Raw genomic sequence first — 11,103 nt, forward strand, 5'->3', positions numbered from 1 at the left:
TGCTTGATAGGTCTGGCAATGTTAGACTAGTTATTGTGATATACTTAATATATTTAGCTATACAAGCTTATAAAATACTTATGATAAAAACAATTAAGGAAATTACTCTGTGGTTGAAATACTCACAACTGATGTCCACACTAAGACGCGTGATCGAGTGTCTCAAGTAAAGACATTATTTTAAAGGAGTCATGGTCACAAGCCACAGGGAACCACTGGTTTAAGAAAGGGTTTATATCACCAAAATAACCCACACAAGACACGTTTTGTCAGAGCACGATGTGGATCATCACATCAAAATTTCCTACGTTAAAAGGTAAATTAAATACCATTAAACAATACATTTTTTTATTGACAATGTTGTACAAAATGGCTCATGCTTAAATGTAATTGATCATGTTGTGAGTGTTTGAAAAATGCAGTTTATTTACAGTAATGCAGATCAGTACTAGGACTTTGTCAAACTGGTACATATAAGGTTACAGGTAAAATATAACATTTAATACACTGAATTGCATAATTAATAAGCTGCTCATTCTTTGTTGTCTGCACGAAAGCTAGGCCTGCTACAGGAATTAACAAATTACTTCCACAATAGCGGGACATCATCAACAAACCAGACCAGAATCCTTTATGCCTTCTTAAGGTGAAATGTCTCCATTTCTGATGCGTATTTCTCGCGCCATCCTGCACATCTCACACAATCCGCAGAAAAAGGTCATCAAGGCATCATTGGTTATGGTTCCCTGTGGTTAAAAAGATTGCAACAAAATCACAACAGGGAACACCAATCCTCTATGAGGAAATGTACCGCAGTTCAGGTTTCTCAATTGCAGGGAAAACCCAACATTTCTTATGTTTGTGAAATCTGTCTTTTCGTGAGAGCCAGGTTATTAAAAAGCCTGTATAAGACTTACGGAACCACCCATTGGTCTTTCAGCGAATCTGGAATATACAATAATTATATTTGTAACTTACCTGAATACCATAGGTCAGTCTCATATGAGTCCTAATGGCTGTGGAACCTCCTGGCACACAACCCAAGCAGCAGTTTTCTCCATACTTATTTGCTGTGTAGCAGCTCAATACAAGTGGACAGCAGCAACCAAGAGCACCTGCACAACAGAAGTGTATTTCATTGTCAATATTTGTAAGATAAAAAGCATGAAAACGTGCCTCTACGGACAAAAATTATAAAATTGAAGCATCTTGAATGGTACTCACAGACAAACAAGTCACTGCAGCAGGAGCACAGGCCCGTGCTCCACTCTCCTGTTTGGACATTTGTCCCATAGCTGCCTGCACCTGGTTGATGGGTGACCACTGGGTTCGACATTTTTGGATTACTGGATCTGCTTCTTGCTTTTGATTCAGCTGTTAGCACAGGAATGGAGCAAAGGTGCAGTTTGTTGCAGGAGAAATGACCTACATCAATCTTTCCATGTGCCACAACTGTTTTCACATTTATACATATGTACTAACATGTGATGCAATTCATTTCCAGAGTATAAAATGTCATAGTTTGACTTTTCATAGAATACTTTTGAGGTCTAGGTTAATGTATTCAAGTGCTTTCCATTAGAGAATAACTCTAAAACAGAATTCATGTGTTATTCATACTCTACAGCTCATCACCATTCATGAATCCCCCGCAAAGCATGTAATGTATCAACAAACGTTTCACAGACTTCTTCTTTAACACAGAACAAGCTTTTGTGATTTTGTGCAAAGCTTTTGTGAAATACACTCAAAAATATTTATAAAAAAAACTCAGCTATTAATGTTGCTCAGAAAATATTTTTGTTTCAGAATTGAGTTTCAAATTTGAAAGACCTGACTTGAAAAATTGCTAAAATATGCAATTATTTTGAAATGTTACTCAACCTGAAGTACAAACGAACGTGTCAAAAAGAGTTTATTGTGAAGGCACAACTTTTAAAGAACAACATATGATATAAAATAAATAAAATATAAAAATTGCTTTGAGTGAGATTTGAGAATTGAGGAAAAGGAGATGTCTTAACTTACCAGAAGAGTCTGTAAGCGTACACTCCTGATCAAACTGACAAACTGCGCACCACACAGGAAGCTGTGATGAGCTTGAGCTGTGAAATGCTGGTTGGCCAACAAACTGCTGTTTCTGAAAATGACAAAGATCTGTGGTTATTGACTGACAAACTCAGACTATTAACGAGAACTGCTGCTTTGCTTTGAGGCTGATAGTTGGTATAATCATAAACAGCTACAGATCACTGGAACACGTATGTTAGGAAGTGAAGCCTTCAAATTGAATGGTTTTCCAATCTCACATTAGATCAGCAAAGTACAGAGAATTCACGCAGTTATCGGAACTGTTTAGAACATGCTTTCATATAACACCCACAAATGCATCATGTCCCTGTTAGCTTGAGGTTTTAACCAACCAACACATACTATGTCACCACTGCAGTTTGCAAAAAGAAGGCATGGGTTTTCTCAAGATTTTAACCAGTACAATATTACATGCAGCTGCAAAAACTTGCTTTCTTATTGACTAAAACCCCTGAGGGAATCAGAAATGTTCATATGGGAGTCACTGGTATATTATTTGTTAGAATTTCACAACTAAGGGGTGAAATAACTTGATATACACTATTCATGGAAACATTTGATATACTTACAGAGCAGTCATAAAGTAATGATGCTGACATCTCGGAAATTCATTGTTTTGTTATCAGTATATTGATTGTGAACCATGACTAAGTGGGGCATTGTTTGATGTGTTGTATTGGATCACATTACAGTAAAATAATTTTGGTATTTGGACAAAATATGAGACATGCTGCAAGATAAAGCAGCAACCAGACCTATACAGCCCCCAAATATTACCAGCTTGATCAACACCTCTTTGGCAGTCAACAAAAATGTGACATTTTCAGCTTCTTAAATCTTATTTATTGCAGCAATTTTGTAATGGCTTTATCATAATGTACAGGTGTTCATGTTATTTTTCCTAGCTCATGCATTAAGACTCAGCAAACACTTGACCTAAAGCCCATCAGTGTAAGGTGAATCATATTGTAATGTTACCAGATGCTCTTAAAGACACTAAAGGTGTTGGCATAATGTGAAGTCAAATATTCCGCATAAATCCTGCTGAAAAATGTCAAACCAGTACTGAAACTGTGAAGAGTACTGGTATTGTGATTGCTTATTAGTTACCATTATGCATCACTTGTTGTAGACATATCTAAGTGCTTTATTAGTTTTATAAATGATGAAACAGGAATGTTGGCAGCTGATGGAAAAATGTTAGTTCTGAAGTGCATGGCCAGAGGTGCAAAGTAGACATGTTCAACCCATAGAGAGCAACGCAGCAGTAGTTTTCTGCAACCTGCAGGCTATAATGGAAAATACAGGAAAATAGATTTTTTCTGGTTTGATATCAGTGGTCGCCTAACTTGTTTTGTGCAGATGAATCTAATATAAAACACATAATTGAGAGTCATATATTTCAGTACAAATACAGTTCCATAGGAGAAGACGTATACATTTGAAGACACCTTTTTGGGACATTTTATTTCCATTAACTTCAACATCACCATAAAGGCAAAAGCAAATAACATTGTATAATGGTAACACATGAAAAATTGAACTATTTATCCAAATGCCACATTTTTTAAGGTGAAAAATGAAAGCTGTTGGTTAAGACAAGCATTTAGAATCAATTGTTGTAATATACAGAATATTGTCTTTTATTGGGTCTAAACAGCTCTTGTTTTGGCTGCCTCTGTGTCTGTAGAGGCTAAACTTTGCTTCATCTTCAGCCTCTGCTCTGCTCTCTGCTTCTGGACTTCCTTAAAGACCTGCGAAGAGACACACATGCCCAAGTGTCAGTGGAGGCACAAAATAACACCTTCAACATGTTAGTCAGTTAGAGGAGTGTACACATCACACCTACAGAAAGCTTGAGTGACGCTCTCACACACAATATGCACTTTGGTTTCACTTGTGTGGAAGTAAAGTTAAGGGTGTAAGGTCTAGACATTAATTTCCAATTGAAACCATTATTATGCACTCCAAAATGAAAAAAACAAACAGATATTAAAAGAATAATGAGGTCATTTGTTTGCTACCTTAATGCAGAAGGCCTTCTTGGCCAGCCAGCGGCGAGTGGCCCGTCTGTAGTACTCTGGAGGGAAGGTGTACGTGATGCCTAGCTGCTCGCACACTTTCTCAAAGGTATCGTAGCTAACCAACCTCAGGTTTTTCAAAAGCTTTTTCCTTCGGTCGATGGCCATGAGCATCCGCCTCTTGTTAGCTTTGTCCTGGAATGAAAGAACACATGAAAGAATGGGGTTGGAGTAGATGTGATTCAAAGTGGGGACACCAATTGAAGCTCAGCTTATACAGTCATCAGCTTATGGGGAGATACTTATTTACAAATGCAACTGAGAAGCAGTTCAACAGTTACAACCTCTATTCCCCTTCTGTGTCAATTTCAACAGCAATGTTTAACGTAAGATTTAACGTGGAAATTTCCAACCATGACCGTGCTAGGTATATTCTTATTTAATGTGGGGGAGTACACAGGATATCCTGTAGCACAGGCGTGTTACACACCAGAGGAAGGCAGAGAGGAAATGTTGAGCGACGTATTAATACAAAATGTTCTAGTGGTGCAAGTCAAGTGACGTATGATGTGATACGTCATCTAAGACGGGCCTTCCTGTTTAGCGTGCGAGAGAGAAAAAAGGATGCTAAAATGATGCTGATTCTACTCCTTCACTCACCTTGTGATGTTTTTGCAAGTGCTCCTGATAGTTTCGGATTCTCGCAGTCAAAATAGCCACTGAGGGAAAAGACATTAAAAGGGGAACTGAAATCAGTGTACAGTTAAAATACGCAATATACTATGTTAGCCTTTCAGTGAAAACGCCATCTACAACATTGACGAGACACGACTCACCCTGGACTCCCACTGAGCTGCGGTCATTCTCATCCTTCTGGACCTTAGCAATCAGCTGTTCCTTTTTCAGCTGTAGCTTTTCCCTCTGAAGACATGAACACAGATTATTAAACTACCCGTTTATGACTCTACTTTCTGAAAGTGGCACGTCGGTGTACTTTTCAAGAAACAATCATTATCATCAAAAATATCGTAAAACAAGAAAGCAGAGTAAAACATGACGAGGCGATCTGTCGGGACATGAGCACTCACATGGCTGGCCAACTCCAACGACAGAAGTCTTTTGACAAGATCATCAGTCCTATTGGTAGAAAATACACTAGTGTTATATAGAAATATAACCATAATAAATATATGAATGCAGATTTATAATGAATTGTGAATATACATTTTATTTGTACTCATTTCATGCGAGTTACAGTATAAAACTATGTTTACGTTTGAGCGAGGGGCACAGCAGTATAGTCCATCTTCAGCATTGTTGGAGGAAGATCACTGAGCTGGCTCTCAGGGCCTGGAAGAAGAAAAGTGTTTGGATGAAAAGCGAGCATTTCAAAATGTTAATACATGATGTGGGGACAACGCAGCCTCATACCTGTCTTTTTTTTCTTTGCAGCCCGGGCATAATGTCTCACTGGTGGTGGGACAGCAAAGCTACCTGCAACTGAGAGAGAGAGAGAGAGAGAGAGAGAGAGAGACACACAGAGAGTGAGTGGAGAGGATGCTGAAAACACCAAAAGTAAAACAACCTAGACAAAGGGATAGCTAATTTGAGCTCAGAAGTGGTCTAACAGTTGGGGCCTGAAGAATAGGTCAATCACTAACAAAACTTGTGGTCCAATGATGCAAGACAAAAGGAAAACATGACGTATGCCAGACACAACAAGAAACTCAAAAGGCTCAGAAAAGAATCTGTGGTTGCCAGTCAACGCTGACTGGAAACTTCACAGAATACTAAAGTTACTACAGAAGTGAATCACGACAACTGTGACACGGTGTTAACAAGAACGCATGTTGTGACCTTCACAAAGCTGGTTTGTATGTCAAGAATTCTACAAAGAAATCTCGTATGCACAAAGACACGTCATATAGAGCACAAAAGCTGGAAGCTGATCATCTCAATACAGTAACATGGTCTGATCATAGGCCTTAACCATTTTAAAAACAAACTTTATATTTATATACAACCAAAGATAGCATCACTGCATAATTTCTATTACATGTTGTTAAAGTGCTCATATTATGCTCAGTTTACGTGGTTTAATTTTCAAAAAACACCATCTTTTTGTTGAACTGCACATTGCCGCAGCTCCTCTTTTCACCCTGTGTGTTGAGCTTTCCGTTTTAGCTACAGAGTGAGGCATCTCACTTTTATTCCATCTTTGTTGGGAGTCGCACATGTGCAATACCTAGTAGGGATCGACCGATATGGATTTTTTTAGTGCCGATGCCGATACAATTTATTTTTTCCCCATCAGCCTTAGCCGATGACCGATACGGGCTGCCGATTTTCTTGAGCCGATATTTGAAGCCGAAACTGCTTTTGCTCCCCCCCATTTACATCATAAAAATGTAAACCCTGCCACGCTGGATTTGTTTTCAGAATCTGCTCTGCCATTTCTTTAAAAATAATAAACAAAAACACAGATCAGTGTCACTTCTGCAATCATCTTACATTCATATCACCCAAATGATGTGTGCAATGTGCATCATATGGATGGGTGCACTGCATATGGTTAACTGTGCAAGGGTAAAAGGCTTTCATCAACATCTACAACACAGCCTTGATGATGCATTCCTTGCTGACATATTATAAGACAGATATAATCAGGTCATCACAAAATGTCCTTTGTCAACACATTTAAATAATTTAAGAAAACAATAAACCTGAAAAGTAGCCATTGAAATAAAGTGCTTGATTTGTAATTTAAGACCATGGCCATGGTGCTAGTGGTGGAGGGGCAGTGCATGGTCTGCACGGGAACTGCAGCGTCTCCAGCAACACAGAGATGCATGTGGACGCCGGTCTGTAAATAATGCCGGGTAAAAAAATATCGGCAAACGCAGCAGCCGATATTTGCGTTATACGCGTATCTGCATTGGCCGATACGCGTAAAAACGCAAATATCGGCCCGATATATCGGCCAGCCGATAAAATCGGTCTATCACTAGTACCGAGTATGAGGGAGTGCCACGCTAGCAGCTAGGCGTGCATTATAACGTGCGTTACAAAGTGACGCACGTTCGTCACAGAAGTAAAGGCTGGACTACAATAGAGCTGTTTGGAGCAGTTTGTGAACAGTGTTTTCTGTTGGAGATGGGGTGGACTTTGGGCTTTTTCACTTTGTAAACCTAACATGCACAAAAAAGAGATTAAACAATAAAGGAAAGGGAAAAAGCACTTACAAGAGCACTTTAAAAAAAAAATGGTGAATTGGTGAATCTGTAATGATGCTGACTGACATCTTTTTACTAGGGCCGATGAGTCTGTTGATATACAGTATAATAGCCAAGAAATATAGGCAAAAACATAGGTCATTTGCTGGACCTAGACCACAGAGGCCTATATTCCAAGCTATAACTGGCCTTTTGTAGATTGCCCACCTCCCACACCATCAAAGAACCTGAGGCTATCCTCAATGCGACATCATTGTAAGTCGATTCAGTAATTTAACTCTGATCGGAAGTAAGATCTGAGTAAACCTTTTGTCACTCCTGCATTTGAAGAAAACTGTCTGCTAGTGAATTTTTATTTGCAGCATGCCACTTAGCATGAAAAGGGATTCTGTCTCCATTGCTGGATGTAAAGCATTTCTATTCTGTGAGAGTAAAAGTTGCAGGATGATGATGCAACTGTTTAAGAAGTTTAAGATTTGAAGAGTGCAACCGAGATAATCGGTGCAACATGACTGTCCCACAGCCAAGATAAAACTATGCACATATCAGATGGTGAGAGGAAAGCGGTTTTCAATATCAAGATTATCAAAACACCAAATTATGTTGTTTCCTCAAAACACTGGTGCTTCATCCCTACAGAAATCCAGCCACATGTACAACTAACATGATGGTGCACTGCAGCTGCTCTGGTTTCTCAGTGCTCTTAGCACATTAGAACAATTTACGACACGTTTTCTTGCCGGTAAACGGAAGGAAAACGATTCGCTACTTTTCCTTCAAGCTACTTTTTATTTCTTATGATACTGTCAGTGATTTAATTTCTGTCAAGACAGTACTGCTAATGGGTTTTTTTTCCCTCTTAGACTAGCAACTGTATACCCAACCAAATGAATTATGATGTTGGGTTCAAAACTAGGCCGTGTCATCAAGTTGAGTAGTGATCTGCGAGAAGATGCCAACTTGTTGCTCGGCGGGCCGGTTAATCAAGGTATGGTACGTCTGTGACTGTCAGCCAGCAAAAATGAAGATGCAACAGCATGAAAATGAGTTATCACATTCATAATAAGAATAACGGGGAAATGAAAACAGAGCTGGTCGATATGATCATGATGAAGCAAGATGGCGCATCAGATTAAACAGACAGCCATACACACAATCACATAAACACTATTGGGTTAAGATTATTTTTTGACCTATTTAAAACCGCATACGTCCTTACATATTTAAACACTTTTGTTCGTTATTGCTGCTGTAGCGCCACCATCAGAACTATGAACCCACAAAGCCAGTTGAGGCCGTTAAACATACTGTAGTACTGGACCTATGTGCAAAGTTTGGTGAATATCCATGCATTGGAAGGCAGATTTCATGGTAGGAAGAAGAATAAGAAGAAGAAGAAGAAGAAGAAGAAGAAGAAGAAGAAGAAGATCTGCAAATCCAAGAGGGACAGGTGTGCAACACTGCCCGGTCCCTAAATGTCAAACAATAATTTGGTGCCCCCCCCTGCAGTAACTCTGAGGACTCCCTGATCTCAGACCTAACTCATTTGAAAGCTAGATAGTCTGAAGGTTAGCTTTAGTGAAGCCACTTCCCTTGTTACTGTTCCTTTCTAGAATATATTCGGTGTTGCATTGTGTAAAGCACTTTGAATTGCCTTGTTGCTGAAATTTGCTATACAAAAAAAGCTGCCTTGCCTTTGCATGCTACGTAGAGGTATTTCTAATACTTAGTCTACCTACCCTCACCGAAATGAAAGTAGACTAAATATTACACCTACTTTTGGCTAGGTCAGGTGTATGAAATAAATGGGCAACTTAGGATAAATATAAGTACTCCAATCATGTATTTTTAAAGGATTGTTTTCTAAGCTAGCATGTAAAACACTAATGGACTTTAATTATTCTGATCTGTTGTGACGTCATAGTTCTGTCTCAAAAGCATTGGCTGTTTGTTGTTGTTTACTAATGTTACAAGTACATAGGTAAAGACTCAAAATTGACATTCTGGGATAGAAAATCCACATATCCACAATGATTAATGTTCCCAAATGAAATTCATTATTAAGCGTCTTCCACAACGGCAGATTTTTGTCAGTTGTTCCCACTAGTGCTGCAAGACATGAGGAAAATATCTAATATCTAAGCGATTATTTGGCTGATATTTCGATGCGATTGACGATATTGGAGGGAATGATCATTTTTGTGCCATTATTCTCATTTTCATTGAAAAACATTAAAATTAGAAAGAAATTGCTAAAGATCTTACTTTATAAAAATCTGTAGGATAGGACTTGTAGGCCAGGACGTCTCTGCAGCACCACAATACTTTATTCAGAATGGTTTGACACATATTTTGCCTTTGACAAAAATTGCCCCCCCTCCTCCTGCGATTTGGATATTGCACTAGTCCATACTGAGATTTCGATTAAATTGCAATTCATTGTGCAGCCCTAGTGCCCACTTCTGACCGTGGTAAAGTTGGTTTTATATTGGACATTGGATATTCGACACATTCGAAAAATCTATTATGCGGCTTGACCTTTTGACCTATTCATGTCAAACCACTTTTGATGAACTCAGCTAACTCCCAGCCTACAAAGCTTCTTTTCTCAAAAAACCCAGCCTTTAAATTCATAGAATTTTTATTAGACAAAAATTGCGCAAATTACGCACAAATAAATGTGTGTAGTTAACTATGAAAACGCCAACTTTGACATATCTCAACCAAAATAAATGCTACAAACACGAAACTTTAGATCCTAGTTTGCCATGACCCTCTGGGGGTCCCCCACACATTTTAAGAAGATCGGCCATTAAGGGGCGCTGTAGCCAACGTAGACCAGTTTCGGCCCTTCTACTCAATCAATGTTAATGGGATATTTGGAACGGCAACGTACCACAGACCTTGCGGCTCACACGTCACTATTTACTGACGTTTGCCTCCTCACCGTTACGCTTTGGGTCCCACTTTCGCAGCTCCCCGGAGTCGTCGGGGGTCATAACTGCTTGCAGTTCTAGTTATTTATTGTTTTTCACACAGTGTACATTGAAACAATTCTTCTGGAACATGTACCATTCCGGTTGCTGGAGTGCAGAGATCTTGGAACCATCTTCTGCATGAGTCAAATTGGTTCTACAAAGATAAAATAAAATAATAAAAAAACATTTAAAAAAAATCAAAGGATGGTTTTTAAAAGAAAAAAGTAAGCTTTATGCAATGTGTAGGGGAGTTAGCTGAGTTCACCAAAAGTGGTTTGACATGAATAGGTCAAAAGGTCAAGCCGCATAATAGATTTTTCGAACGTGTCGAATATCCATTGTCCAATATAAAACCAACTTTACCACGGTCCACTTCTGTTGGTGTTAGCATACTAACGTTACTAACTAACGATGCTCTAAGTTAGGTAACTGTTTTTGATAGACGGGCAGTGTTCGGCACTGTAAACAGCCACGTTTAATTAAACGCATCTAGTCAGCTCCTTTAGGTTCTTCCTATCGTTTACACTTACCACAGCTGACTCTCGGTCCTGATAGTAACGCCGAGCTGCATGTCCAGGGTTTCGCTGACAGAGCAGAGCACAGAGCGCCGCTTTCTCGCAAAACACCAACTGACGTTTTCAGAACAGTTCGCAGAGCTATGTTTGTGAACATGTTTGTCAGGATAGCTCACAAGGTAGATAATAAACTCCCCAGAAATTATGAAAATGTGACTGCTAATCACACTCGACCCCTATGTGAGGCTCGCCATTTTGACTAGAC

General features: G+C 39.1%; 2 protein-coding genes across 2 annotated transcripts; both read right to left on the reverse strand.

Annotated features, from left to right (window-relative positions):
• Positions 1–331: 331 nt before the first annotated feature.
• LOC144519358 (cornifelin-like) lies at positions 332–2,332 on the reverse strand. Its single transcript, XM_078252425.1, has 5 exons — positions 2,310–2,332; positions 2,029–2,140; positions 1,225–1,374; positions 979–1,115; positions 332–746 (listed from the first exon to the last, which is right to left on the reverse strand). The coding sequence occupies exons 3-5, from the start codon at positions 1,334–1,336 to the stop codon at positions 642–644; spliced, it is 354 nt and encodes a 117-aa protein (XP_078108551.1). The 5' UTR covers positions 1,337–1,374; positions 2,029–2,140; positions 2,310–2,332; the 3' UTR covers positions 332–641.
• Positions 2,333–3,527: 1,195 nt separating this feature from the next.
• On the reverse strand, positions 3,528–11,103 carry mrps15 (mitochondrial ribosomal protein S15). The gene is made up of 8 exons (XM_078252426.1): positions 10,854–11,103; positions 5,544–5,612; positions 5,387–5,462; positions 5,201–5,249; positions 4,949–5,033; positions 4,773–4,831; positions 4,116–4,307; positions 3,528–3,845 (listed from the first exon to the last, which is right to left on the reverse strand). Exons 1-8 carry the CDS (start codon positions 10,993–10,995, stop codon positions 3,744–3,746), a joined length of 774 nt encoding a protein of 257 aa, XP_078108552.1. The 5' UTR covers positions 10,996–11,103; the 3' UTR covers positions 3,528–3,743.

The sequence above is a fragment of the Sander vitreus genome, chromosome 6, assembly GCF_031162955.1.
Source record: "Sander vitreus isolate 19-12246 chromosome 6, sanVit1, whole genome shotgun sequence".
NCBI classification, from domain to species: Eukaryota; Metazoa; Chordata; class Actinopteri; order Perciformes; family Percidae; genus Sander; species Sander vitreus.

Excerpts from the sequence above, each read along its gene's own strand:
- mrps15 (XM_078252426.1), bottom strand. The coding sequence starts at position 10,995 with ATGTTCACAAACATAGCTCTGCGAACTGTTCTGAAAACGTCAGTTGGT. Across the intron at positions 5,463-5,543 it reads TGCAAAGAAAAAAAAGACAG|GCCCTGAGAGCCAGCTCAGT; the intron begins GTATGAGGCTGC and ends TTCTTCTTCCAG. Across the intron at positions 3,846-4,115 it reads AGAAGGCCTTCTGCATTAAG|GTCTTTAAGGAAGTCCAGAA; the intron begins GTAGCAAACAAA and ends GTCTCTTCGCAG.
- LOC144519358 (XM_078252425.1), bottom strand. The coding sequence starts at position 1,336 with ATGTCGAACCCAGTGGTCACCCATCAACCAGGTGCAGGCAGCTATGGG. Across the intron at positions 1,116-1,224 it reads CTGCAGTGACTTGTTTGTCT|GTGCTCTTGGTTGCTGCTGT; the intron begins GTGAGTACCATT and ends TCTGTTGTGCAG. Across the intron at positions 747-978 it reads GACTGACCTATGGTATTCAG|GGAACCATAACCAATGATGC; the intron begins GTAAGTTACAAA and ends TTTTAACCACAG.